Below are 24,839 nucleotides of genomic sequence, written 5' to 3' on the forward strand. Positions count from 1 at the left end.
AATCCTGTTATCTCTAGTTATCAATAATAAATATTCTATCATTTTTATTAATGCATTAATTTTTATTTTCATATTTTAATTACCTTTTTTTTTAATCTGTTAAAATATTTTTTATTTTAAAAGAAATCATATTATTTGAGTCTTTTAATAAGCTATAAATATTTTTAAGTAGAAGGCTTACAAAATAAGTGTTTTAAGTCACATTCAGTTGATGTGTCTAGCCAAGAATAGCACAGGATATGGACTAATTTTAACTCTAACAAAAAAGATTTATTTTTACTCTTTATTGGAAGTTATTCATTTTAAAGCCTTTCACATTGTGATTTCTTATTGAAAAAATAACTATATGAACAAATTAAAACAATTTTTCATGTTTAATACCTTCAGCAATCAAAATTATTTAATAAATAGTAAATCATATATTTTTGGTTATAATTAACAAACTATTATGATTAAAATTTTAAGGACTATGCAATTTCAACTTCAATTTATACATATTTTAATAAACAATATTTTAAAGTGGTAATCTCTGGGACTGTAGCTGTGCCATATAATACACTACAAATAAAAACAAACCAATTTTATTATGAAATAATATAACTACCATTATCATTATTTTCTAATTATATAACTATACTTTTTCTAATAACACCAAAAATTAAATTATTAAATAAACAATTTTTGGATTCTTTTATTTTCTAATCCCTCCATTAACATAACTAACTCAGACCTTCATATTTATAATTGCAATAAATATTATTTCTTCAAAATAAGTGACTATTTTATTTTATTTGGAAAATAACCTGACAAATAATTTGAAAGCAGGTTTAAATGATATTAGTTTATTTTCTAAACATACAATTTAAGAAATGTAATTCATCACCTCTCATAAAATGCTGAATAATACACATAGTAATGGTTATATACAGATGGCATGATGAATATCATGCAAAACCATCAATGTGTTAATTACCTCATCTCCCTTTGAAAAATGGATATTGTGCCTACCTCTAGAAAAAAAATCACTCCATAGGTCCAAATTATAAAAAATTCAAAGTCAAAAAGACTAAATCACTGGTTTTCTTCTGTTTGCTTTTAAAATAATCTAAATTACACCATACACAAAATTTTAGAACAAAAAAGTGATTAGTAGCAACTGAATGTAGAAAAAAGAAATTATTTTTTCTCATAATCACTCATAATAAGTTCCTTAAACATAAACATTTATATTCATAGTTAAATAAAATATTTCATTTCACACAGTTAATCAGAAAAAAACCAAGCAAAAGTGACAACATAATTTATCCAACAACAGGAAACCATCAATAAATAAATAATCTTACTTTTACTGGTAGATAATAACACATACAAAACACATCATCATTATCTGATAAACTCTAAATATAAAAAGAATTATAAAATAAAAAATTGATGAGGTTAAAGTCCATGTTAATTAATTTGAATACAAACACATGAAATAATATATAGGTAAATATATTAAACATAAAAGATTACCACAAAAACTCACAATTGAGCAGGCCTTTGAAAATAATTTGAGTACATATTTATGTACACATTGAGTGGGATGCGGATATATCTTTTTTTTCATTATTTAAAAATTCATTCACAGAGAATATTATTTCTGTACAAGAAAATGTTTTAATTGTATTTTAAATAGATTTGAGGGAATTTCATTAAAATAAAATTCCCTCAAAAATCAGTAATTTATTAAAAATGTCAATCGAAACATAATAAGGCCTTTTCAAATAAGCCAAATAATGTAAAGTTATACAAAAACAACTGTTGCCTAGTTTGACAAAGGTAGATATTTTACTTTTTAAGAATAAGTTACCATCTTTTTAACAGAAATTGCATTCATAAATAAATTCCATTTCAAAAACAGAATTTTTATTAAATAGGGATTTGAAAATAAGACTTCCAGATTAAATTTTAAAATATAACAAGTTAGATTCCAACTTATTTTCTAAAAATTACTACTTCATTTTTACATATAAACAATACTTTGGATATATACAAAACATAAGCTAAATGGAAATACACTTACCTAACCGTGACAGATGTTTTTTTCATAGGTGAAGGATGTCTTCTACTACTTCTATGCAATTGAAGTCTACTTGCTGAATCAATGACATTTAATTCTCCTTTAGGAAGGCCTTTATAATGAAAGAAAAAAGACTTGTAGTTTATACATAAAATTAAATAATATAATGTAATCAAACAAGGAATTTTTGACTGATTCATAACTGAATATATGATTTAAGAAATTTAATATTACAAACTAAATCATACTGAATTTTCAACGTAAAGTTACATACCAGACACAGCTGAAGATAAAATATACACAATTGACATGCACAAGCACATGGATGGAAGGAGAGTGGTAGGAGGGAGGTAAATATTAAATAAGTATACACTACTGACAATTCACTTTCTAAATACCTGCACGCATTTCAGATTTTTTGAAGAATTTAATTCAATCACCTCATGGTGGTGGTATACAGCTGGGACTGTTATTAATGGTATTAATCTCAAAGTGTTTAGGAAACCACTTAGTACGCAGGCAAACACTATTTCATTCATATTTATTTATTAAACATGTTTCTATTTAACTTAATATGTTTGAAAATTTTTTACCAGCTAGTGTAAAGCAATGAATAAATGTATCTCTTTCTAGGTTGAAATATAGCACTATGTACTGTCTCAGAAATTAATTATTGTATAAATTTCAACTACTTTTATATTCCAGATAGAAATTTTATTATTAATATTACCTATGTATGTCTGGCTGAGCTTAATGAAAACTGATGCTTTACTTAAGTACATTAATATCAATAATACATTAACTACATTCCTTCCAAGTATATGGAACTTAGTTCCATGTGATGTTACAAACAGTTGAGATTGTAAATTCTTTAAAACAATTATTAAATATAACTTAATTATAATTGTTGGTATTAATAATCATTTTGCATAAGAGCATTCTGCATGTGTGTGTGTGTGTCTGTGTGTGTGTGCACCCACAGGAGTAAAAGGAAAATGAGATATACCTGCAGGTTGTTTCAGAGAGACTTGTGAACTAGGAATGTTTTTATTTCTTTCCATTGGAGAAGGATCCCTCAATCTATTACAAACATTCTTTGGTGGTGTTTCCTTTGGTGAGGGATCTCGGATTCGATTTCTTTGAAGCTGGTATTTTTCTTTAGTAACTGTACGTCTTGATTTTGCTAATACTGGAGCACGATACTATAATTTCATCAGAAAAAAAAACCAGTTTGAATATATGAACTGAAGAATATTTAAATAATACTAACTTAACAGAAAATTAACATAATTTCTAGTTTTTATTTTAATACTCCTCTTTTTTTTAATATGATTAATTTTCAAACTTTTTCAAAAATTAAAACAGAAAAGGTTAATTCTTTTGAAATATTTCATGAAAATTAGTAATGAACCTTAGAATGTAATAATGTGGATAGATTATGACTAGAGTAACAATCTACATATTTTAGAATACAATATTAAGTTTTTGTAGTTTTTTTTTTTGGAAACACACAAACCTCATCACATGAACATCTGAAATAAATCTTAACAATACAAAATTGCCTGGATAATATTACATTGTAATACATTTAAAAAAAAAAATTACATCTAATTAGATTTCAAAAAAGTAATTTTGGGACTAATTGTGATTTCCTTTATTATATTTAACTATAACTTAACTTGAATAACTGCATATCATACAAATAGAACAACAGACAAAGAAAATTAATTTTTTACATATTTCAATTAAATAATGCTTTCATAATTAAAACTAGGCAAAAGAAAGAGAAAAGGATTATTGCAGTATAGATTCATATGTTAATCTATAGCATAGATAGTACAAGTATAGATTCATACAGATATATTTCATTTAAACTAATTCTAAAAAATAAATAAGATATTTATTTTAGCAGAGAATTTACGTTAAACAGAAGGTCTGAAAAACAAAAATCTAAAGCTTAGAATATTGGTGGTAGTCTGAATGCAACAAAAACTGCAGTTTCTGTAGAATTACAATTTCTGAGGAAGCTTTTTTGTCCTTTTTTTCTTAGTATCCTTACAAAAAAATAAAGATCAAGAAAATAATTTCTATTTTAGTTTTATCATGTCGCCTTCTTGTGTATAATATACTAAAACTATAATAATTCATGCAGTAAAATTTTCAGGAGGGAATTGGTCCAGAGAAGGCCATAAGTACATTATCAATTTAAACAAAATTGGTACATTAATTAGTCTAAAAAGAAAAAAAAGAAAGAATGTCTATGCACTTTAAACACAATGTTTATTTTTAAAAGCACTAACAATATAAACATAATAGTGTCCAGCAGCGATCAACATTTAGCTTCTCTTTCAATTCCCAGAAAATTTTTTATCCTTCATCCTTACCAAGATGAAAGAAATAAAATTATCTCTTAGCATAAGTCTGTAGAGTGAATAAATGAATACTATTACAATGTTATGAGGGTTAATTATAACAGGGCCAATTTGATATAAAAACTAAGGGAGTGACATAAAAAAAAGCTTTATTCATTAGAAAATTTATATATGTATTATTTTTCTACATATCCACAATTTGCTTACAAAACGTTTTCACATATTACTACACTATAAACTTTACTACTCAGTCTTCAAACACTTTTCCAGTCGATTTAAACCAACAAAATTACATTTTCTTTCAGTTCCTCACTATTTTCAAACGTCTAAGATGCAAACCAATGCTTTGATTTGGGAAAAAGTTAATCACTAGCTGTAAGGTTGGAAATGTATAGTGAATGTTCAGATTTCCTATCCAAGATGCTTTAATTTTTTATTAAGGATGAAGACAACTGCTTACATTCTTCATTGTGAACATTTTCCTACCTTCTTGAAATGAATAATACCGTTCTTGAACTTTACCTCAAACATAACGATGGTGCATAAAAATCAGAAATTTCTTTGTATATTTCAGCATCAACTTTAATTTTCACTGTTGGGAAATAATTACTGCTCGAATTTCACATTTCACAGTATTTCACATTTAATTTTAGTATTTATTTCAGATAAATTATGGATAGTAACTTACATGAATATGTCTGGATTATTATTACCAACAGATGATTGCCAGTTCAAAAAATTATGCTATACAAAATACTATTTGTTTCCAAAGTATAAGTTGATAACAAAAATTAAACATCTTCTAATTTAAAAAGTAACACTTGCATTTCAAAATTTATAATGAGATTGAAGTGGATTTAACAATTCTATAATGATGATTGAGAGAATATATTTATTGAAACATAAGACATTGTCAAGCTTTCTATAATTGGAACTTAAGGGATAAAAGCAAATTAAATGGATAACTGTTATATATTCATTATTATTTTATAGTTATCAAACTAGATTACATATTACACACAATTTAAAATAATTTAAACAATACTCACTTTAATTTTGTGTGTTTTCAACATTATGTAAAGACATGCCCTTAGGCCAAGGATTAAAAGAAATGAAGTAGAAAAAGGAATGTGGGACATTCAGAATTTTTTTATTCATTATCTAATTCTTTCTAATTGTATATAAAAACAATTCTGCATACAACTGATGTTTTCTTTTCTCTCTTTCTTTCATTCTACTGTTGAGTATTGTAATTTACATTTACTTATCCTGTGAGAGGTTATCCTAAAATAAAGACCGTTTCATTATAAAAAAATTTATTCTGAAAACTTCATAGATATTTTTTTTTTCTCTTAACTACATACCTTATACTACTTTTCTATATAATCATCACATGAATTAAGACATTTATTATAGCGATACACTCTTGTCATATTCTTCTGCCACCAGTCCATTTAGCCACCGATTAACACCATTTTTAAGTTCATCATCACTCGTGAATTGCTTACCACTTAAAAATTCTTTCAATTTCCCAAACAAATGGTAATCAGAAGGAGCTAAGTCCGGATTATATGGTAGGTAATCATAAATTTCCCATCCAAATGTTCTCAGTAAATCACATGTCGGACCCGCAACATGTGGACGTGCATTATCTGCAGCAGGACGACGCCGTCGGTCAGCTGCCCACGTCACCGATTTTAAATGGCGCACCGTAACTTACGTAGAGGTTCGCCGTTGACTTCTGCATTTATAGTTGTTTCACGTGGCATGAAACCAATCAGCAGAATGCCAAACCGATCTCAAAAGACTAACCATCGGTATGCGTCCAAATGGCTGTGGCTTAACTTTTGTTGGTGATTGAAGACGACGCCACTCACCTGACTGCCGTTCTCTCTCTAGCGTGTAATCTTTATCCGTATTTCATCGCCGTTAATAATTGAATTAAGGAACTCATCACCTTTTTCTGTGTAGCGCATCAAAATCCGAATGGGATCTTGCTTTGGATCCCATTCGGATTTTTTGTGACGTTCCGTTAAAACGTGCGGCACCCAATGTGCACAGACCTTTCTAAAGCCTAAATGGTCACGAACAATGCGACCAATAACAGCTCTTGAAACATCAGAAATACAAGGGTCAGGTCGGAAATCGTTGGGCGACGATCTTTTCTGATTTCATCAACGCGTTTCAACAAGTCCTCTGTGATTATCAAGGGCCTCCCCACACGTTCATCATGCACATCAATTCTGTTACTGCTAAACCTTTCACACCATTTTCGGGCGTTTCTTTCATTCATTACATTATCACCATACACAGTAACCAGCTGCCTATTAATTTCAGCCGGTTTAATGTTTTGATGGTTTAAAAAAGTATGACTCCATGTTGCCGCCGACTCTGAAATACATATTGACTTTCCTATTCATTTTATAACGTAATAACTCACACATACTACAACGCGACATCTTACAGACGATGCAGTGTGTACATTACTAGCGTGGCCATGAACGACCAGTTTCACCAACCTGAAGGGGAGAAACTTCTCAGCGATCTTTACTTTAGAGATATCCCTCGTGCATTAGTAATCTATTTTATTTTTTGAAATAAGAGAAAATAAAGAATTTTTAAATATTATTAATGCAATAATAATAAAAATGTTTGCAGCAAAATCGAAAAGAGTAATTTTTGGATCTGCATTTAATCATATTTTTATGATCTCAGAATGCAAATTATAAAATAAGTATAACAGATACATAATAGTTTAAAATTATTCTTATATTTTAACCATATTATTTTGGTTTCTTAACACAAAAAATGGCACCTTCTGTGACTAATTTGGTTTTTCAAGATTATTGTATGTACATGATTGCGATGAATCGTTTGATATTTATTTAATGAAAATTAGTTGAAGTTGATTTTAAAATTGCAAAACACAGCACTGAAACTTGAATGTTACTCTTCCTCAAAGCATAAATTAATAAAAGAAGATCCACCAAAAAATAAACATAAAGAATTAGCTTCAGTAAATATAAAATTTTTCTGTTCGTCATAAACCATAAATAAGAAAACGTCATTAAAAAAATGCGCGCGCGCACACACACACACTCATTCACACACACACACACCAGAGAGTGAGAGAGAGAGAGAGAGGGGGAGAGAGAGGGTGAGAGAGAGAGAGTGAGGGGGAGAGAGAGGGGGAGAGGGGGGGGGGAGAGAGAGAGAGAGAGAGAGAGTGAAAGAATGGCTTTTTATCTATTCCTTTGAGTTTACTTACCTTTGTTCTAGCTTCAAGCCTTTCTTTTGCTTGAATACTAGCAGGCGATTTAGGTTGTATTCGGGTACTATGTTCTTTACACCATTCTAAATGACGATCATAAGCTTTAGGTCCAAAATATCTGTCACAATGTGGGCACTGTTCATGATCTGACGGTTTAACTGGTGCTGGAGGAAGCTCTTCTGAAGATGAACCAACACGTGCAGCACGGATAGCTCGTACAAGCTCCATATGCTTTTCTTTCCATTTAGATTGTGTTTTCCTAATTGGAGATTTTTCAACTTTTTTTTTATGAGTTAAAACCGGTAGAAATTCTGCTAAATCAGTGCCTTGGATTCTTTGTTTAGCAGAGTCAAATACTTTTCGCTTTTTTATTAATGTTTTTTCACAGTACTTAGTGTGTTTAGCCAAAGCTTCTGGTCTAAAAGTACGGCTGCAAGAGGTGCAAGGCAATAATATGGACGGAACAGTTTCATCTGAAAATTGTAACAAAACTACATAAAATAAATTTACATAAAATTTGTACCATATTTTTATACAGGATACCTAAATATATATCCTTATAATCACATACTGCAACTTAACTGATTTAATTTCATTTAATATTCATATGAAAACAATTTAATGGCATTTTGTAAACATTTACGCGATCAGTTTATGAAAACTATTCTTCAATACGTAAATGTTTCGTGTACAGTAGAAAAAAATGACTTCGTTCATTCACTGTTGCAGAAAAGTTATCTATTATTGCTTAGCAAAGAAACATGAATATCTTGCAACTGGCAGAAAATTTCATATAGCAGAGTCCTGCTCTCGTGAACGGTGAAGTAAAGAAAACAAATTTCTCGCAGCCGAAAAAAAACAAAGGGTCCTTCGGCGAAAAACGCGAAATGTCCGGAAACAGTTGAAAAACTTGCAATGCATGTATAGCATGTACATCAGTTTGGATACGCGATTTCTACAGAATGCGTCAAGGACTAAAAATCGCCAATGAATTAAAAGTTAGTCATTAAACGGGTAGGCCGATTCTTTGTCGACACAGATTTTCCTATTCCAAGTACTACAATATTACAGCGGCTACCAAAAGCATATGAAGATAAAGTGAAAAAGTGTTAAAGATATGTCATAAAATTTAAGAAAAATGAATAATCTTTCTCTAAATCAAATTAGGAATGCGAACCAGACAGCGGTGACTTTCGAAATGCCAACAAAAATAATTGAGTGTAGGTGCAAAGAATGTTTAGATACGAACTACCAGTTACGAAAAATATCGATGCTCGGTAAGCTGACGAGAAGATAATACTCTTCTAAGTAATTTTTAAAAGAAAACATCTACCGAAAGAAGAAAAATTTTCACTCCATATTGTCATATGAGCACAAGAATAGGGGTATGCATGAATAATGAATTAGTACTGGACTGGATTAAATGCGTCTGGTAGCAACGAGCAAGCGCTTTATTAAGAAAACCTTCCTTAACTTATATTATGATGATGTATAACTAAAACCGACTGCTGGAAAGTGTGATCAGATTATTATTCCTGGTGAATAACATCTCTTCTTCAAGCTCTAGGTATTGCGTTTAAAGCCAAACTCCGTAAACACTACACAAATTGGATGGCCAGCACGATACTAAGTCATCTGGTAAAATTAAAAAAATGTCTTTGATGTAAATTTGTGAATGGATTGCGGCTTGATCAGAAATACGGGATGATCAGATTTTTAAAAAAATGGTCCAAGAAATGTATTTCGGATGCTCTCCATCGAAGTGAGAACGATTACTTTTATTTAAATGATTAAGAAGGTAATTCAATTTTACGATGACAAAAACTAAAGCACTGATAACAGTATTAAAGGTTTACCTACCATATTTCTACGCTTTTAATTACCTACAGCATAGACTTATTTATTGACATACGCAAGAAAAAAATACCGTTATACTTTCAATCTTCTATGGTGAGTTTGTTAATAATATGCAAAAATAATAACAATATATAAATATAAGAGTATATCTCTTTTTTTCAATTCTCCAAACCTAGATGCACGTGGTACATGGTTATATATGGTAATTATTTAAATATAAAGACATGGAATAATTTGATGGTTACTACATTATACTCGTATATAAAAAAAAAATTAATTCGCAATTCAGAAGCCGCTGTTTTGAATTCCAGTTCAATGGATCGGCAATATATTACAAATGGTAACGAAGACATAATAAGACCCTTGGTCGAAAGTCGATGTATTGTATTGTTATACAAGAACAGTTCCGTTGATAGGTTTGGTTTCATTCTTTTTTGCAAACATTGAACATTCATAAATACAAACACAAGGATAAACTAATTTTTAATTTTAATTTCCTAAACAGATTTAGAAAAGAGATGGTTTCTTTCATGTCATACTTTCGGTGATGAGTGTACGTTCCATATTACTGTAAAGATAATAGATAAGAATGAATATGATGACCGGAAAATGGAAATTTCTTTTGTAATCAAACGGTACTAAAATTTAAGATCTAACACGATTAATATTAGATTATGTGCAAAAATGGTTTTTCACAATTATATGAAAAATAAAAATATTGTTTTCAAATAATTCTTCTTTCAAGTATAAATGCAATTTTAAAATAACAACTGAAAAACAATATGTATTTTTTTTCAACAACTAGGTAAAATATATGCAAAAAAATTAACATCATTGTTCACTCATAACAAAAAATTTATTTTATTTATTTATAAAAAAATAAATGAAATTAAAGTGGACCTTCAAGAGGTATAACCTTTTTTTTCCTTTTCATTTTCCTGTTTAGCCTCCGGTAATTACCGTTCATATAATACTTCAGAGGATGAATGAGGATGATATGTATCAGTGTAGTATTGTACAATCTCAGTTCTACCATTCCTGAGATTTGTGGTTAATTGAAACCCAACCACTAAAGAACACCGGTATCCACGATCTAGTATTCAAATCCGTGTAAAAATAACCGACTCTCGACTTCCAAATCAGCTGATTTGGGAGGACGCGTTCACCACTACACCAACCCGGTGAGTTTCAAGAGATATAACCGCTAAACAGCAAAAATAACTATGAATTAAGGTTAACTATTAAATGTCAGTGCAGTATAAACAATACAAAGAAAACTTTCAGAACTTATGTTAAAAAAAATATTCTACATATCAGCAAACTTTTATCATTTTCAAGTGTTATAAATAACGATTATGAAATTAACACCGTAACTAATTTTTACCGTTGGATAAATGTACTGGATTACATTTTTCCGAAACTGTAACTAAATTAATCTAACAACTAATTTAAACTACATCTGAAAGTAACTTTTTTGTAAAAAAAAAATATATATATACATAAAATTTATATTCAAACCCCAGTAATAAACGTTCACCTAATAATCCCAAATAATAAGCAATAATGTTCACATATGCCTTCAGAACAATTATTGTTTTCTAATTGTATAATGTTAACTTTATGATAAAGCCTCGAGAAGAAGAATGTTAAAAATTATTACTTTAATAAAAGAAATAATCGTCTTAATGATTTCAAATTCTTTTATCAATGCACATGAACATTTTGCAATAACTACTTCTTAATCTAAAAGTATCCGTAAATTTAAAAAAAATATTAATATTAAAGTGTAGAAAGAAAACATATATTTTTTCAATGATTTAATAAAACTAATTATTTACTGTACTGCCAGTATGGCACTAGTGGTTTACTTAAAACTAATGGTAATCTATTTTAGCTTCCATTACCATTATATTAAAATTGACCATTAAATCATTAGTTCTACTTACAAAAATGGTTCCAATACTGACGGTAACTAATTTTTATTGATTAGCTGGAAGGAGACAGATATTTCCTTCCTACATTTAAGATTTTTGTTTGTTTTTTTTTTAACGAATATATTTGCATCTCTGATAAAGCAGTGAATGTTACAAAAGTGTTTATTAGTGTATATAAAAAAGTTGAAAAGCAGTAAGGCGGGTCTTTATTAATATATATATCTTTACGATTATTTTTGTGGTAGGGTTGGGAAGGCGAAAAACATTTTTCTGTTATCATCGCCCGCAAAACAAAGATGTGAAATACAAAAATAAAATCTAACAAGACAACATAATAAAAACGTACAGTAAAGATTTAAAAACAAAATTAAAACTGAAACTAAAATACTAAAAACAAAGACAAAATAAAAAAATTAAACTAAAATGTTAAATACAAAAATATCAACTACCGTATAAAAAAATTCAAGAACACTATTAAAAAGTATGTAAAACACTAACACTTCAGAGAAATAAAAATACCCGGTCCAAAACTTCTTTATTATTGCCCAGGATGTGACGAAAATTCCTGGGGAATTTAAATTTATGACGCACGGCCGCATAAGGTATGCAATCCACAAGGATGTGGCGCACAGTCAAGCGACACTTGCATCGAGCGCATACGTGTGCATTTTCTGCTGGCATCAGGTACCCGTGAGTAGCTCTCGTACGTCCTATCCGTAATCAGCAGAGGACCACTTCCTCTCCTCGAATTTGTTTGTGTGAAGAATCCCATGGCAGCACAGTATCTTTGATACAGCGAAGTTTGTTGTCGACTGTGGCAATTCATTTATCTAGCCACCTCGTGCGAAGTGTGGATGTAGTAACACGGGTAGTGAAGGATGGTTGATTACATGCGTCTTTAGCAGCGGAATGTGAACGTTCATTACCCCCCACGTGACTACGGATCCAGCAGAAACTCACTTGTGTGTTGCGATGGGTCAACTCGGCGACTGCATTGTAGATGTCGATAGGATGTCGGGAATAAAAATTTTCTAAGGCTTGGAGAGCACTACACGAGTCGCTACAAATAAGGATATGACGGTACTTAGGGTTAACGATATTCAAAGCCTTATGTATAGCGTATACTCCAGCAGTAAAGACACTCGTAAGTTCGGGTAGACCAAACATGTAGGTTCGGTCATAAACAATAAACGCCCATCCAACGGTATTGTACTGTTTCGATTCATCTGTATATACTACCGCGTCTGGGTTTGTCTTGGAGAGAATATGGGGAAACATTTGTTGAAAGAAAGTAGATGGTGCTGATTGTTTATTATATATCGCGAGGTTAAACATAAAATTAATAAGGTTAACTCTTCACGGAGGATATGAACCCGGATAAATCGGAAAAGTGTAAGTTGCGTCAGCATTTATAAGGTGTAGTAAATACCGGGCACGAATACCTACAGGTGCAGTATAACGTGGTCCTCACATCTTTGAAGATAAGGATTTCCAAGGACTACGTCAAAAGCCAAGTGATTTGGCTGTTCTTCAAGACGGGTAAAATAAAATGCGACAGCCTGGTCCTGTCTATTCCAGTGATGGATCACCGCAGTCAATAAGGATGCTTACGAAATGGTTGGATCTAAAAGCACCTGTAGCAAGCCGAAAGAAAGCATGATGTACAGCACCTAGTATTTTAAGCACGGTATTGCGCGCTGAAGAGTGGATGACATAACCATGATCTAAACGGGAACGAACTAAGGAATAGTAAAAACGCAACATACACAACCGATCGGCACCCCAATTGGTATTGTTAAGGACTCTCGTAGTATATCTAAAAGTTTGGAACATTTTGTTTTCAATTCTTTGGTGTGTTTGACCCACGTAAGGCGGCTATGAAAAAATAACCCTAAAAATCTGACAATAGGAGATACAGCAATTAGCTCTCCACTGAGAAAGACTTGCGGAAAAAGGGGTCCCGCAGACGAGAAAAGACATTTTGTTTTCTCAAGTGAAAATGTGAAGCCGGTAACCTTGGACTAAGCTTCAAGACGAGATGTAGTGTTCTGTATGTACTAGTCTCTCTGCTGTGGCTGTCGAATGGGACGCATATATATATATATATATATATATATATATATATATATAGCAAAATCATCAACAAGTGAAAAACATGAGACACATGGCTGCACACACTTAGTAACACTGTTGATGGCTATAAAAAATATGGTGGTACTTACACACTTCCTTGAAGTACTTCATTCTCCAAGATGACGCTACCCGAAAGAGAATCTCGAAACACGAAATGTTTGGTCATTTAAGAAATCTCTAATAAACGTAAGCACATTCTCCTTGACTCCCCATTCTTAGAGGGTGCGTAGAATATCACGTCCCCACGTCGTGTCGAACGCCTTGCTGATTTCAAAGAAGATAGCGACGAGGCACTGGCGTAGCAGGAAAGCGTTTTGAATAGCTGTATCCAATGACACTAAATGGTCAATGGAGTATCGTCCTTCTCGAAAACAACAGTTCTGAAGATAAAAGGCAATGTTTCTCTAAGTACAAAGTAAACATGCGGTTCACCATTCTCTCCATTACTTTGCATAACATGCTTGTCAAGGAAACAGAGCGATAGCTTAAGGGGCTTGCTTTGTCTTTCCCAGGTTTAATTACTGGTACAACAACGGCTTCTGACCAGACGGGTGGGAAGACTTGTGCGTAGAATAAATCATTATAAACGTTCAATAGATGTTGTAACGCCGAATGAGGAAGGTGCGACAGTATACCGAGACGAATGTTGTCAGGTCCAACGGAAGGGTCACGGGAGTTTCTAAGTTAATTTCATGGATCTTTTTCCACACAGTAGACGTGGGAGTAGTGCGTGAGATGGTGTCCACGTATTTCCTCCATGACTTCCTAGCGTCCACGAATACCCGATGACATACCGCTCTAGCCTTACGGTACAAACCTAGATGTTCATTTGTAGGCCTGCGGTTAAATTTACGCAGCACCTGCCGTCGTCTGCTAATAGCGTTTTGGCACATTTTCAAGTATCATGGACATAAAAGAGGAAAGTTGATCAAGAACGCCCGCGTCACACTGGGATAGTAAGGCTTTATGGTAACCGTTCCAATCCGCCTTTTCAACAATCCATCTCCATGGCATTTTGTTCACCTCGCGGTCGACACCAAAAGCAATAATAATCGGCCTATGATCACTGCCATGAAATTCATCACAAACAAACTAATTAAGATGATTGAGTAAACTCGGTGAGCATAGAGGGAAAAAATATACACGACAATATTAAATATTTTGCAGTAACCCAGTACTACGCAAAAATAGAAACATCCGGTTTAAAATTTTATTATCATTGTACAAGACACCAAGGATGTTTCTGGGTAGATTAAATTTACGACGCAACGCCGCACAACATATACAATCTATGAGTATGTGGCAGTTCTGGAGGAGACAGATGTCAGTGCCATCCTGACATCAGGTACTCGTGTGTGACTCTCGTGTGTGACTCTCGTATGTCCTATCCGCAATCGACAGAGGACTACTTCCTCACGTCGAGTTTTTCTGCATGAGGAGTCCCATGGCAACACAGAATCTTTAATCCACCGGAGTTTATTATCAACGGTAGCCGTCCAGTCACCTTGCCACCTTGCTCTCAGAGATTGTTTTACACAATTAATAAAATCAGAAGTAGTAACTCGGGTGGTGAAAGGAAGTTGAATACACGCTTCTTTAGCAGCATAATCTGCATGTTCATTACCTGGAATCCCTACGTGGCTACGGACCCAGCAAAAACTTACTTCTGCGTTGCGATTATTCAACTCAGCGATTGCGTTTTAAATTTCAATGACGATAGGATGTTTGGAATAAAAGTTTTTTAAGGCTTGGAGAGCATTACAGGAGTCAATGCAAATGAAAATGTTTCTATATTTAGAGCCTTATTTATAACGTATAACTTATTTATAACGTATAGAGCCTTATTTATAACGTATTACAGCGGTAAACACTCGTAATACCGGGTAGACATAACATATAAGTTATGTCTACCCATTGACATTTTTTTCACATTGTTATTTTTAATTGACAATAAAAGCACAACCATCGGTATCGTTTTGTTTCGATCCATCAGTGTATATCACCGCGTCTGGGTTCATCTTGAAGAGAACACACTGAAACATTTGCCGGAAGACAGTAGGTAGTGTTAATTGTTTATTGCATGTCGTAAGGTCAAAAGTAAAATTTACAAGGTTTATTCTCCACGGAGGATATAAGCACGGATAAGATGGAAAGAATGATGGAGTGTCATCATTTATATGCTGCAGCAGACGTCGGGTACGGACACCTACAGGTGCAGTACGGCGTGGACGGTCCTCATACTTTCCTAAATTAGGATTTCTAAGAACTGAGTCAAAAGCCGGGTGATTTGGCTGTCCTTTGAGGCGAGCAATGTAAGATAACAAAAGCTGGTCTCGTCTATCCCAGTGATGGTTCACCACAGTCTACTAGTAGGCTTGCGACAGGGTTTGATCTAAACGCACCTGTGGCAAGCCGAAGAAAAGCGTGATGTACACCATCCAGCATTTCAAGCACGGTTTGACGAGCTGAAGAGTAGGCGACACAACCATAATCTAAACGGGAACGAACAAGGGAATAGTAAAAACGTAACATACATGACCGATCGGCTCCCTAATTGGTGTAACTAAAGACCCGCATCATATCTAAAAGTTTGGAACATTTTGTCCTTAATTCCTTTTTATGTCTGACCCAAGTAAAATGGCTATCAAAAGTCAAACCTAGAAACTTAACGTAAGCATAGCAATAACCTCTCTGTTCAGAAAAATTTGCGGAAAAGGATTTCGTAGCCAAGAAAAGACTACACATTTCGTTTTGTCAGACGAAAATGTGAAACCAGTAGTCCTGGACCAAGCCTCACGGCGAAATATAGTGTTCTGTAGTAGTCGCTCTTCTGTGAGTGTTGAACGCAATGTAAATAACAAAATCGTCAACAAATAGAGAACATTTGACAGGAGCCTGTACACAATTGGTAATACTATTTATGGCCACAGAAAATAAGGTGGAACTTAATACACTACCTTGAGGCACTCCATTCTCCAAGATGACACTACCTGAGAGCGAATCGTCCACACGAACACGAAACGTTCGATGATTTAAGAATCCCTGGATAAAAGCAAGCATACTGCTCTTGATTCCCCATTCCTGGAGGGTGTTAAGAATACCACGTCGCCAGGCCGTGTCGTACGCCTTTTTTATATCATAGAAGATAGCGATGAGGTCCTGGCGGTTTAGGAAAGCGTTTTGTGTGGCTGTTTCCATTGCCACTAAATGGTCAATGGAAGGTCGTCCTTGTCGGAAACCACACTGTTCTGAAGATAGAAAGCCCTGTTTCACCAAGTACCATGTAAGCCTGCGGTTTACCATTCTCTTCATTATTTTATAAAAAAACGCTTGTTAAAGAAATAGGGCGGTAGCTTGAGGGGTTGGTTTTGTCTTTACCAGGTTTTAGTACTGGTATAATAAATGCTTCTGACCAGCCGGGTGGAAAGACTTGTTCGGAGAATAAACCATTGTAAATATTCAAAAGATGTTGTAGTGCCGAATTAGGAAGGTGTGATAGCATACCCAGGCGAATGTTGTCCGGTCCAGGGGAAGTCTCACGTGAGTTTTTAAGTGCGTGTAACAATTCCTTAAATAAGAATAGTGTTTAATTCACCAACCGAATCACCGATGTTTAACGATAATACTTCGATCTGTATCTTGTACCTTTGAAAATCGTTATTATATGATGAAGTGAGAGACACCGAGCGGAAAGATTTTGCTAAAGTATTTGCCACAGCCGAAGATGATGAAAGGAGTTCTCCTTCATTAAGGGAGCTTGTTTTGATGTAGCAGTGGCAAAAGACACATCTGATTTAACCAAGTTCCGTGAGGTACTAGTTTTTCGCAGCCGGAAAAGATGGCTTCTGCTAGGTAGAGATTCTGAGAATTGCCTTTTCTTCTTTAAAATTTGGGTAATCTCGGGAGCGAGCTGTATGTGAACTACTGCAGTTCATACATTTTTTATCTTCACGGCAGTTAGTGTCATTGTGGCCTTCCTTAACACACAGAGCACAGATCTCCATCTTTGAGCAAGATGTTGTAGTGTGACTATAACCTTTGCATTTGAAACATCGACGCGGGTAGGGTATGAATGGTGGAACCCGAACCATTCCATACTACCATATATAGGTAAGGGTGTAAGTATGGGTTACAATATATAGGTAACCAGTATTAATCCTCTCTGGTAGTACCAGGACATTAAACGTTAGTATAACAGGCGTTGGTTCTTCGGTTCCACTCTGCAGTTTCATTATACGTCTCACAAACTTCTTGGGTTCAAACTTATCAGCTATTTCCATTACGTTCAGCTCCAGAAGGTCTTAGCAAAAAATTACTCCCGGCTGGTATTCAACGTTTTCTGGTACATCGTACTTATTTTTATACCGCCCATATTAGTAACACGTAAGAGATCTACTTTGTTCAGCGTTATGAGTTTAAATTAATATCAATCAATCTTAATTTTTTTATGTTTTTCAGAGAGCCAATGATCCTGTTATTATCTTGTTAATCAGGAAGGACGAGACGTTGTGAAGGGAACCACCTTCCTTAGTATTTCGTATAACTACGAATCTAACTTTTTAAGCTGTGAATGGGCAGCTTTACAATTTGCATTGGTTTCTTCATTACTGACATCCTCGTCAGACAAAGCTGATCGAGGCCTTTTCACAAGATTATTTTTGATAGTTTTTCAGATGGGCCACCAACCATCATAGGAATTTCGTTTAGACTTGTAATTTTGGTCCCACGAGTATCGGCGATGGAACGGACCACTCCAGCAGAACGCACGCGTACTGAAGCTAGAACCAAATACAAATGGGTTCACTCAAGTGCCCAGAGAACATCTTCGAGACACACTACGTAGAGCCATTCACCCATCGGCACGATAGTTCCCACCTTGGGTTACGGTTGCGCTTCGTAAGATGTCGCAACATCACCGAGTGTACGTGCAAGAAGAAATGGTGCAGGAATGTTGTAATGTAGTTGTGTAAGGGTGTACAATGTAAATTACGTAGTGTTCTTGGTGTAAGTGTTCTGCAGCTCAGGGTGTAGTGAGATGAAAAGCTGCAGCGTCTAGGCCCGTGGAGCTAGCTTTACCTGTAGAAACATACTTTTTGTACAGGCAATGGATAGGAAAATGATATAATGATAATATTGTTCCCTCTTACCCAATCACACAGTACAACGGAAACAAATCCACATGTCTTCATGACCAATTGCCTAGATTCTGTGGGTGTCTGACCAAAATACATAATATATCAAGGATATGAGAAAGAATTGGAAAGTGACAAAGAAATAATCTAACATCAGAGGAATCATAAAACAAGCTGACAAACTCACCCAAAGGAGAGCTTCGAAGCCTCCTCCACAAGTCACTGTATATTCCATCAATTCCTTGGTAAATAAAATACCCAGAATGAGAACAGCAAATTACTGATTAACAATTTTGTATTCAGGATCAGCTGAACTGTATTATATAATTATTTGTTTTTCCACAAGGACTCTCGAAAACAGTTTAGGCTTCCTTAATGAAAACCTGAGCCCACCCTCTCATTACTGTGTGGTTGTGGAAGCAGCCAACTAAGCTATAAATCATTTAGTTATTACAATCCAATTATTAGAATTACTATTAATTCTACAGTCAGTCTAATTAAAACAATAAGCATCACATAAGTCCATCCAAGAGTCCTTTTGAAACTTGTAAGAAAGTAAATCTCCAGTACAGATAATCAATTTTTGCAGATAGCCAGCCAGTATAAGAATACAAAGCTGTAACATAACTAACCTGATTCTGGAGACAGATTTTTTTGTACTATGGTTCAATAGGTTAAGAAAACCTATAAAGGGTATAATATTTTGTATAAAATGTTAAGATATTTTCAAAATAGACATGCTTAATTTTAGATAAGTTTTGAGTTTAAATATGTTTGGCTTGTTAAACTTTCTCTTTTGATATAATAGGATTTTACCTCTGCTCCTGGCTCTCCTGCAGTGGTACGGTTCATCGTATAGTCTATAGCTGAAGGCCAACTGAACAACTATGGAAATAAAGTATTGTAAGAACTCCTGCCCGAGATTGGGCACTTTGAATCTTTTGCAGGCAAAAATTTTAAGAAACTAAACAAAGAAATTACAATTTTTAAATTATTTTTATTTTCCCGATTACTGTTATACTGTATTAAGGGAAAATTCAGGTATTTGCATGTCAGGGTTTTTCCAATGTTAATTTTTTGACTCCCTCTAACCTAAAATCAGAAATTTAGCATTGAAAAATTCTGAAAGGTTGTTTTTACTATGTATGAGGATTATCCCAAGAATTATGCACAGTTCATCAGGAATCAGAGAAAATTTATTTGTACACCAAATCAAGTTTACACCCTTTCAATATAAAACCACCCTCTCAAGTGGGTCAAGTGTAACGTATGCTTGCTTGGAGTGGTTCTTTCAACTTTGAAAAGAGATCACGATCCGCAGACTCAAATCAACATTGTATGGTGGATGGCAAAGCATTTTTCATGCATAATCAACAAAAATATTAATGAACGAACTTAAAATATGTAAACGAACATTTGTCATGCAAAATTGATACAACTATTAATTTTTTCTGGATGCAGCTCTCAAACTTTCGGTTACAAAACCTTCTGAATGAAATTTCTATAATAAATAGCAGTCGCATAACACCTTGACACTTTTTTCTATAGTAATAACACCCTCATTATTGTAAGCAAAAATCAACAATTATTTCACTTTTACCTACATCCGATGACGTTTCCTTGGTCTCAGGGTGTTGAAACCCTTCCACTTCCAAACACTGCTGTGACTTCAGTTCAGGTTCAAAATCATATATTCATGTTTCATCAATAACAATAATTTCAAACAAGAACTGCTCGCCTTCCCTTTCATAATGGTAAACAGTTCTTGAGCAATTTTAAGACTTGCGCTGTTTACTACTCATTCAGTTGGTATGGTATTCATCGTGCTGTAACTGACCTTTTTTTTGTCAAATTTTCTGTTAAAATGCAGTTACTGTAGCTTTTGGTGTTCTGGTTTCATTTTCGAATTCCCTCGCTGTCATCGATGGTCTTTGTGGATCGCCATGGCAACAATAGCGATGTTTGTGTAGTCTGTAGCAGCAGACAGTTGGCCTGAGTACAGCTCACCTGTTGTACTCCTTTTCCCCTCCCTAAACCTTTTATGCCAATGTTCTATGGTGCTGTGATCAACATTATCACCACACACTTTCCATAATGATTGATAAATTATTGGTACAGTATTGCATATTATAGTTTCAATTTTGATGTATGGGTGTTGCTTGGATTTTATTATGTAATCGGGGTTCATTAATGCCTCATCTTCGGACTACAATGACATTGTTTCGCATTTAATAAACCCCAAACAGCTTATATGATATTTCAGGCTACACACTGCCAACTGCATGTCTCTTTCGTGTTGTTATGTGTGCTCATTTTAGCGTTATGTCAGGGCGCATTACTTTTGGAACAATTCTTGTTGTACGATCCTGGTTTTTTCTTGATATCTCAAGACTGGATGGATCAATTTGGATGAAGTCTGCTATGATGATTTCTACATACAGGACATTAATGTCATTTAATTCTGGTCATAATTGGTCAAGGGAGATATGGATCTCTTGAGATCATATCTTAAAATTTTAATCAGAGGGTAGTTAAAATTTTTTTCACGTAATTTGATGCCGTTTTGGTCGCTAAAGTACCTTCTGATGATGTTTGGTTTTATTCAAACCCAAATAAATGGGGTAGAAGAAAAACCTTTTTTTTCTGTTTTGTAGTTTCTGGACTCATGGCATATTCTTTAACTAATTAGATGTTTCCATTACATAAGCATGTCACTTTGGCTATTTATTTGGGCAATTTCATTCAGGGATGGAGGATAGTAGGCCAATTTTTTTTTTTTGCTTTTTTCATCAGTTATCAATTTGCTTGATATATTCAATCTGGAAGATTGAAATAACTTGCGTCAAAACCTTTGACATGATGGATGATGGTTAAAAATTTGTGAAATCTCTGTATATTTCCTGGCAGATTTGAATAAGCTACCTCAAGAGCTAACTTTTACTTTACATTAAGCTTTATCATAGACTGTTACCAGAAGCATCAATTTTTTTAAATATAATAATACATCATGGATATAAAAGATCAGAAAATTTCAGTAACATATAAAATTCCATTCCGAAAACATGAATATAACTAACATTTTGGTTAAGTTTAAGATTGTTATTTATTTTAATATTAGACCATAATATGCAGGTTTTCTTTTACTATGCAATCTCAGATTTGCTTTTCCAATTATTTTAATGAGAAAGATGAGTTGATGAGAGAGATAATGTCTGGTAAAATCCCACATCCTTGTCAGGGACTGAACCTAAGAGAAAGTGATCTAGAAGCCAGCACACTAACCATTACATTATTTAGCCAGCAGTTAGTATGAAAAATATTAGGTTGAAGCAATCATAATGCTATAAAATTTTCAAAATCTAACCGCAACAGATACATCATACTACCAAATAGCATTAATCTGAAGTGTAGAATAAGCTTTATCAAGTAGGTTCTATCAATTAAAAAAAAAGTGATTATCAGAACATTCCAATCATAAAAGTAATATTGGGTGATATTGGTTCAACTTTGTTAATTATTAATTTTTAAATTAACATATATCAAGTCCATGAAGTTTTGGGTTTATTTTTTTTATATTCCTTCTCATTATAACTGAATCATTTTATTTATTTATGTACATAGATTGTCTGACAGATTTAAGTGATTAAACAATGACAAGAATGATAAATAATTGAATATTCACCTTCAATAAAAATAGAAACAGAATAACAATTAAATTAAAAATAGGAAAGAAATAATTGTTATCAACCTGTCTATGTCTTGGTATATGCCTTGTTAGTAAGTAGCACTGTGTTATCTCTGGGAACGAGTTGTTAACAGGTATATCAAATCAACCAATTTAATTTGTAAAGGTTGCTGTTAAAATTTATATATTTTTAATTTGTTTAACCTAAGTTTGTACTGATCCTGTAGGGGAAGACACTCTCTGCCTCCCCCTCCATTCTGAGCCCTTATGGGCTTTACCAGAGGGTCATCTTTGAAACCTCGGCTTTTGACATATTCCGGTTTGCCTTGGCCAGGATGCCACGACTGATATTCCCATTGGTGTACAACTACTTAATGAACTCAAAACAAAACACAACTCACCAAGTCTTAAGCAAGACTGAAAGGAACTGAACACTTACCCATAGAAGGTAAAAGTGAGTTCAACACACAACACGAAAAATAAAAATATTACACAGAACAATAACAACACAGTAACATTGAAACAAAACAAAACAAAGGAAAAGAACAACAACACAACAAAAATATAATTTATAAAACAAAACATCAACAAAAACAGAATACAAGAGAAATCCAAGGAGAGCTCTAAATCCCCTTCCTTTCATTAACCCACTCACCATTATAGCCCATTCAGCTTGGCTCCTCCAGTTTACACGGAGATCCAACGCCAACCCATATGATCAACCTGACAAATGGTCTACTTAAGCATTAACTCATACTTTGAGCACTCATAAAGAAATGGTAGGTGTCATCCAATTGTCCACGCTGCGGACACATCCCAGAATCTGCCAGGCTGAATTTCTGCAGTCTGTCCCTAGAAGCACCATGGCCGAAAATAAATTGTGTCACATATCTATTAGGGTGCACCCAAGAGGCGTCCCACAAACCAACAACATTTGGAGAGAAACCATGCGTATAACCCTTACCATCTGACCTTCCACAAGGCACTGCCATGTTGTTCAATTTCTCAAACTTTATCCGAAGTCAACTCACCCGACATTTTAGCAACATACCACTGCTGCTGCTGCTTCTCGGACGCAATCAAGTCTATCAATTTCACACCTGCAATCACCAAGACTACTTCCCATGAAATAGTGCGGTAACTACCCGTTACCATTAACAATATTAGGCGGTGAGTCCTTAATAATATGTCCCAATAACTTTTTGTATTTTATTAGTCTATCCACCCAAACAGGCGCCGAATATAGAACAAGAGCCTCACATATGCCCAGGATTGACCACACGTCAAATAACAAAGAAGGCATTGTAGGCCCTCTCCGCGACATATTGAAAATGCTTCTTAAATTGTAGTTTCTCATCAAGAAACATCCTGAGGTACTTTTGAACCTGAACATACTTTATATACTGGCCTGCCATTGAAACACAGACATGCCGACTCATTGCTAAACAGCCTTTGAGGAGCATCATGGTGGTCTGTCACAGCTAAACGTCAACTTTTGATGAACCCACAGCTCCAGCATCCTGCAAGCCCAAATGTCTTGGAGTTCAACCTCCTTCCGCGAGCTTCTTTCAACCAGCAGGAGCCCATCGTCAGCTTAAGCCACAATACAACACCCGCTGGGCAACCTTAGCTGCAGGAGAGAATCAAACTCCACCACCCATAATAATGGACCCAACACGCTGCCCTGGGAACACCCCTCAGACAGCATCTTGCCAACCTCATTGCTGCCCTCACGGAGCAGCAAATCCCAATGACTGAAGTAACTTTGCATAACTTGAAATTCACTTACAGTACATTCCCTGTTTTCGAGTTGGTAAATAGAAGAAAGCCAACCATAGATTATTAAATGCTCCAGGAAAATCCCCATGACATATTCTGTCTCACTAGTTGTTAACACACTCTTCACATGGAGTATGACGTCCTCCATACCCTTTCTGGAATGAAACCCGTACTAATTCTCCATCAACAATCTTTTCGAGGTTAACTCTTCATTTATACACAGATACAGAACCTTTTTAAAGACTTTCCCAATAACCATAAGTAATGTGAGAGGCCTATACGATGAACTAACAGCAGGATCCTTGTCGCCATCTTTATACAAAAATTTCATAATCCAGCACATACGGAAGAATCCTCCAAACAACAATTTATTAAATAAATGTCTGACAACTCTCACACTTACCCAAACCAAGTGAACAGGGAGCTCTGCCGTTATTCCACCAAAACCTGGGGCCTTACCCCTACCTAAACTACAGATAGCGTGATTCACCTCAGCCTCAGTGATCTCCCAAGAAATTGCACCCCCATGGAATTCAGCAACCTCTCGCCACACTTGCAGATGGTATGTGGTCTCTCCAGCTTCACTATCATCAGGCAGTAAATAGTCTAGTAAT

At 34.2% G+C, this 24,839-nt stretch overlaps 1 protein-coding gene across 2 annotated transcripts in view; it reads right to left on the reverse strand.

Moving 5' to 3' along the window:
* LOC142318340 (uncharacterized) overlaps nt 1–24,839 on the reverse strand; it is a 67,916-nt gene that overhangs the window by 35,315 nt on the left and 7,762 nt on the right. For both annotated transcript variants that reach the window (XM_075354926.1, XM_075354925.1), the window contains exons 2-4: nt 7,703–8,178; nt 3,069–3,264; nt 2,066–2,174 (exon numbers count right to left, since the gene is read on the reverse strand). In XM_075354926.1, coding sequence (XP_075211041.1) covers nt 2,066–2,174; nt 3,069–3,264; nt 7,703–8,178 — 781 coding nt within the window. The remainder of the gene's footprint in view (nt 1–2,065; nt 2,175–3,068; nt 3,265–7,702; nt 8,179–24,839) is intronic.

This window comes from Lycorma delicatula, chromosome 1 (assembly GCF_047948215.1).
Source record: "Lycorma delicatula isolate Av1 chromosome 1, ASM4794821v1, whole genome shotgun sequence".
Lineage (NCBI taxonomy): Eukaryota > Metazoa > Arthropoda > Insecta > Hemiptera > Fulgoridae > Lycorma > Lycorma delicatula.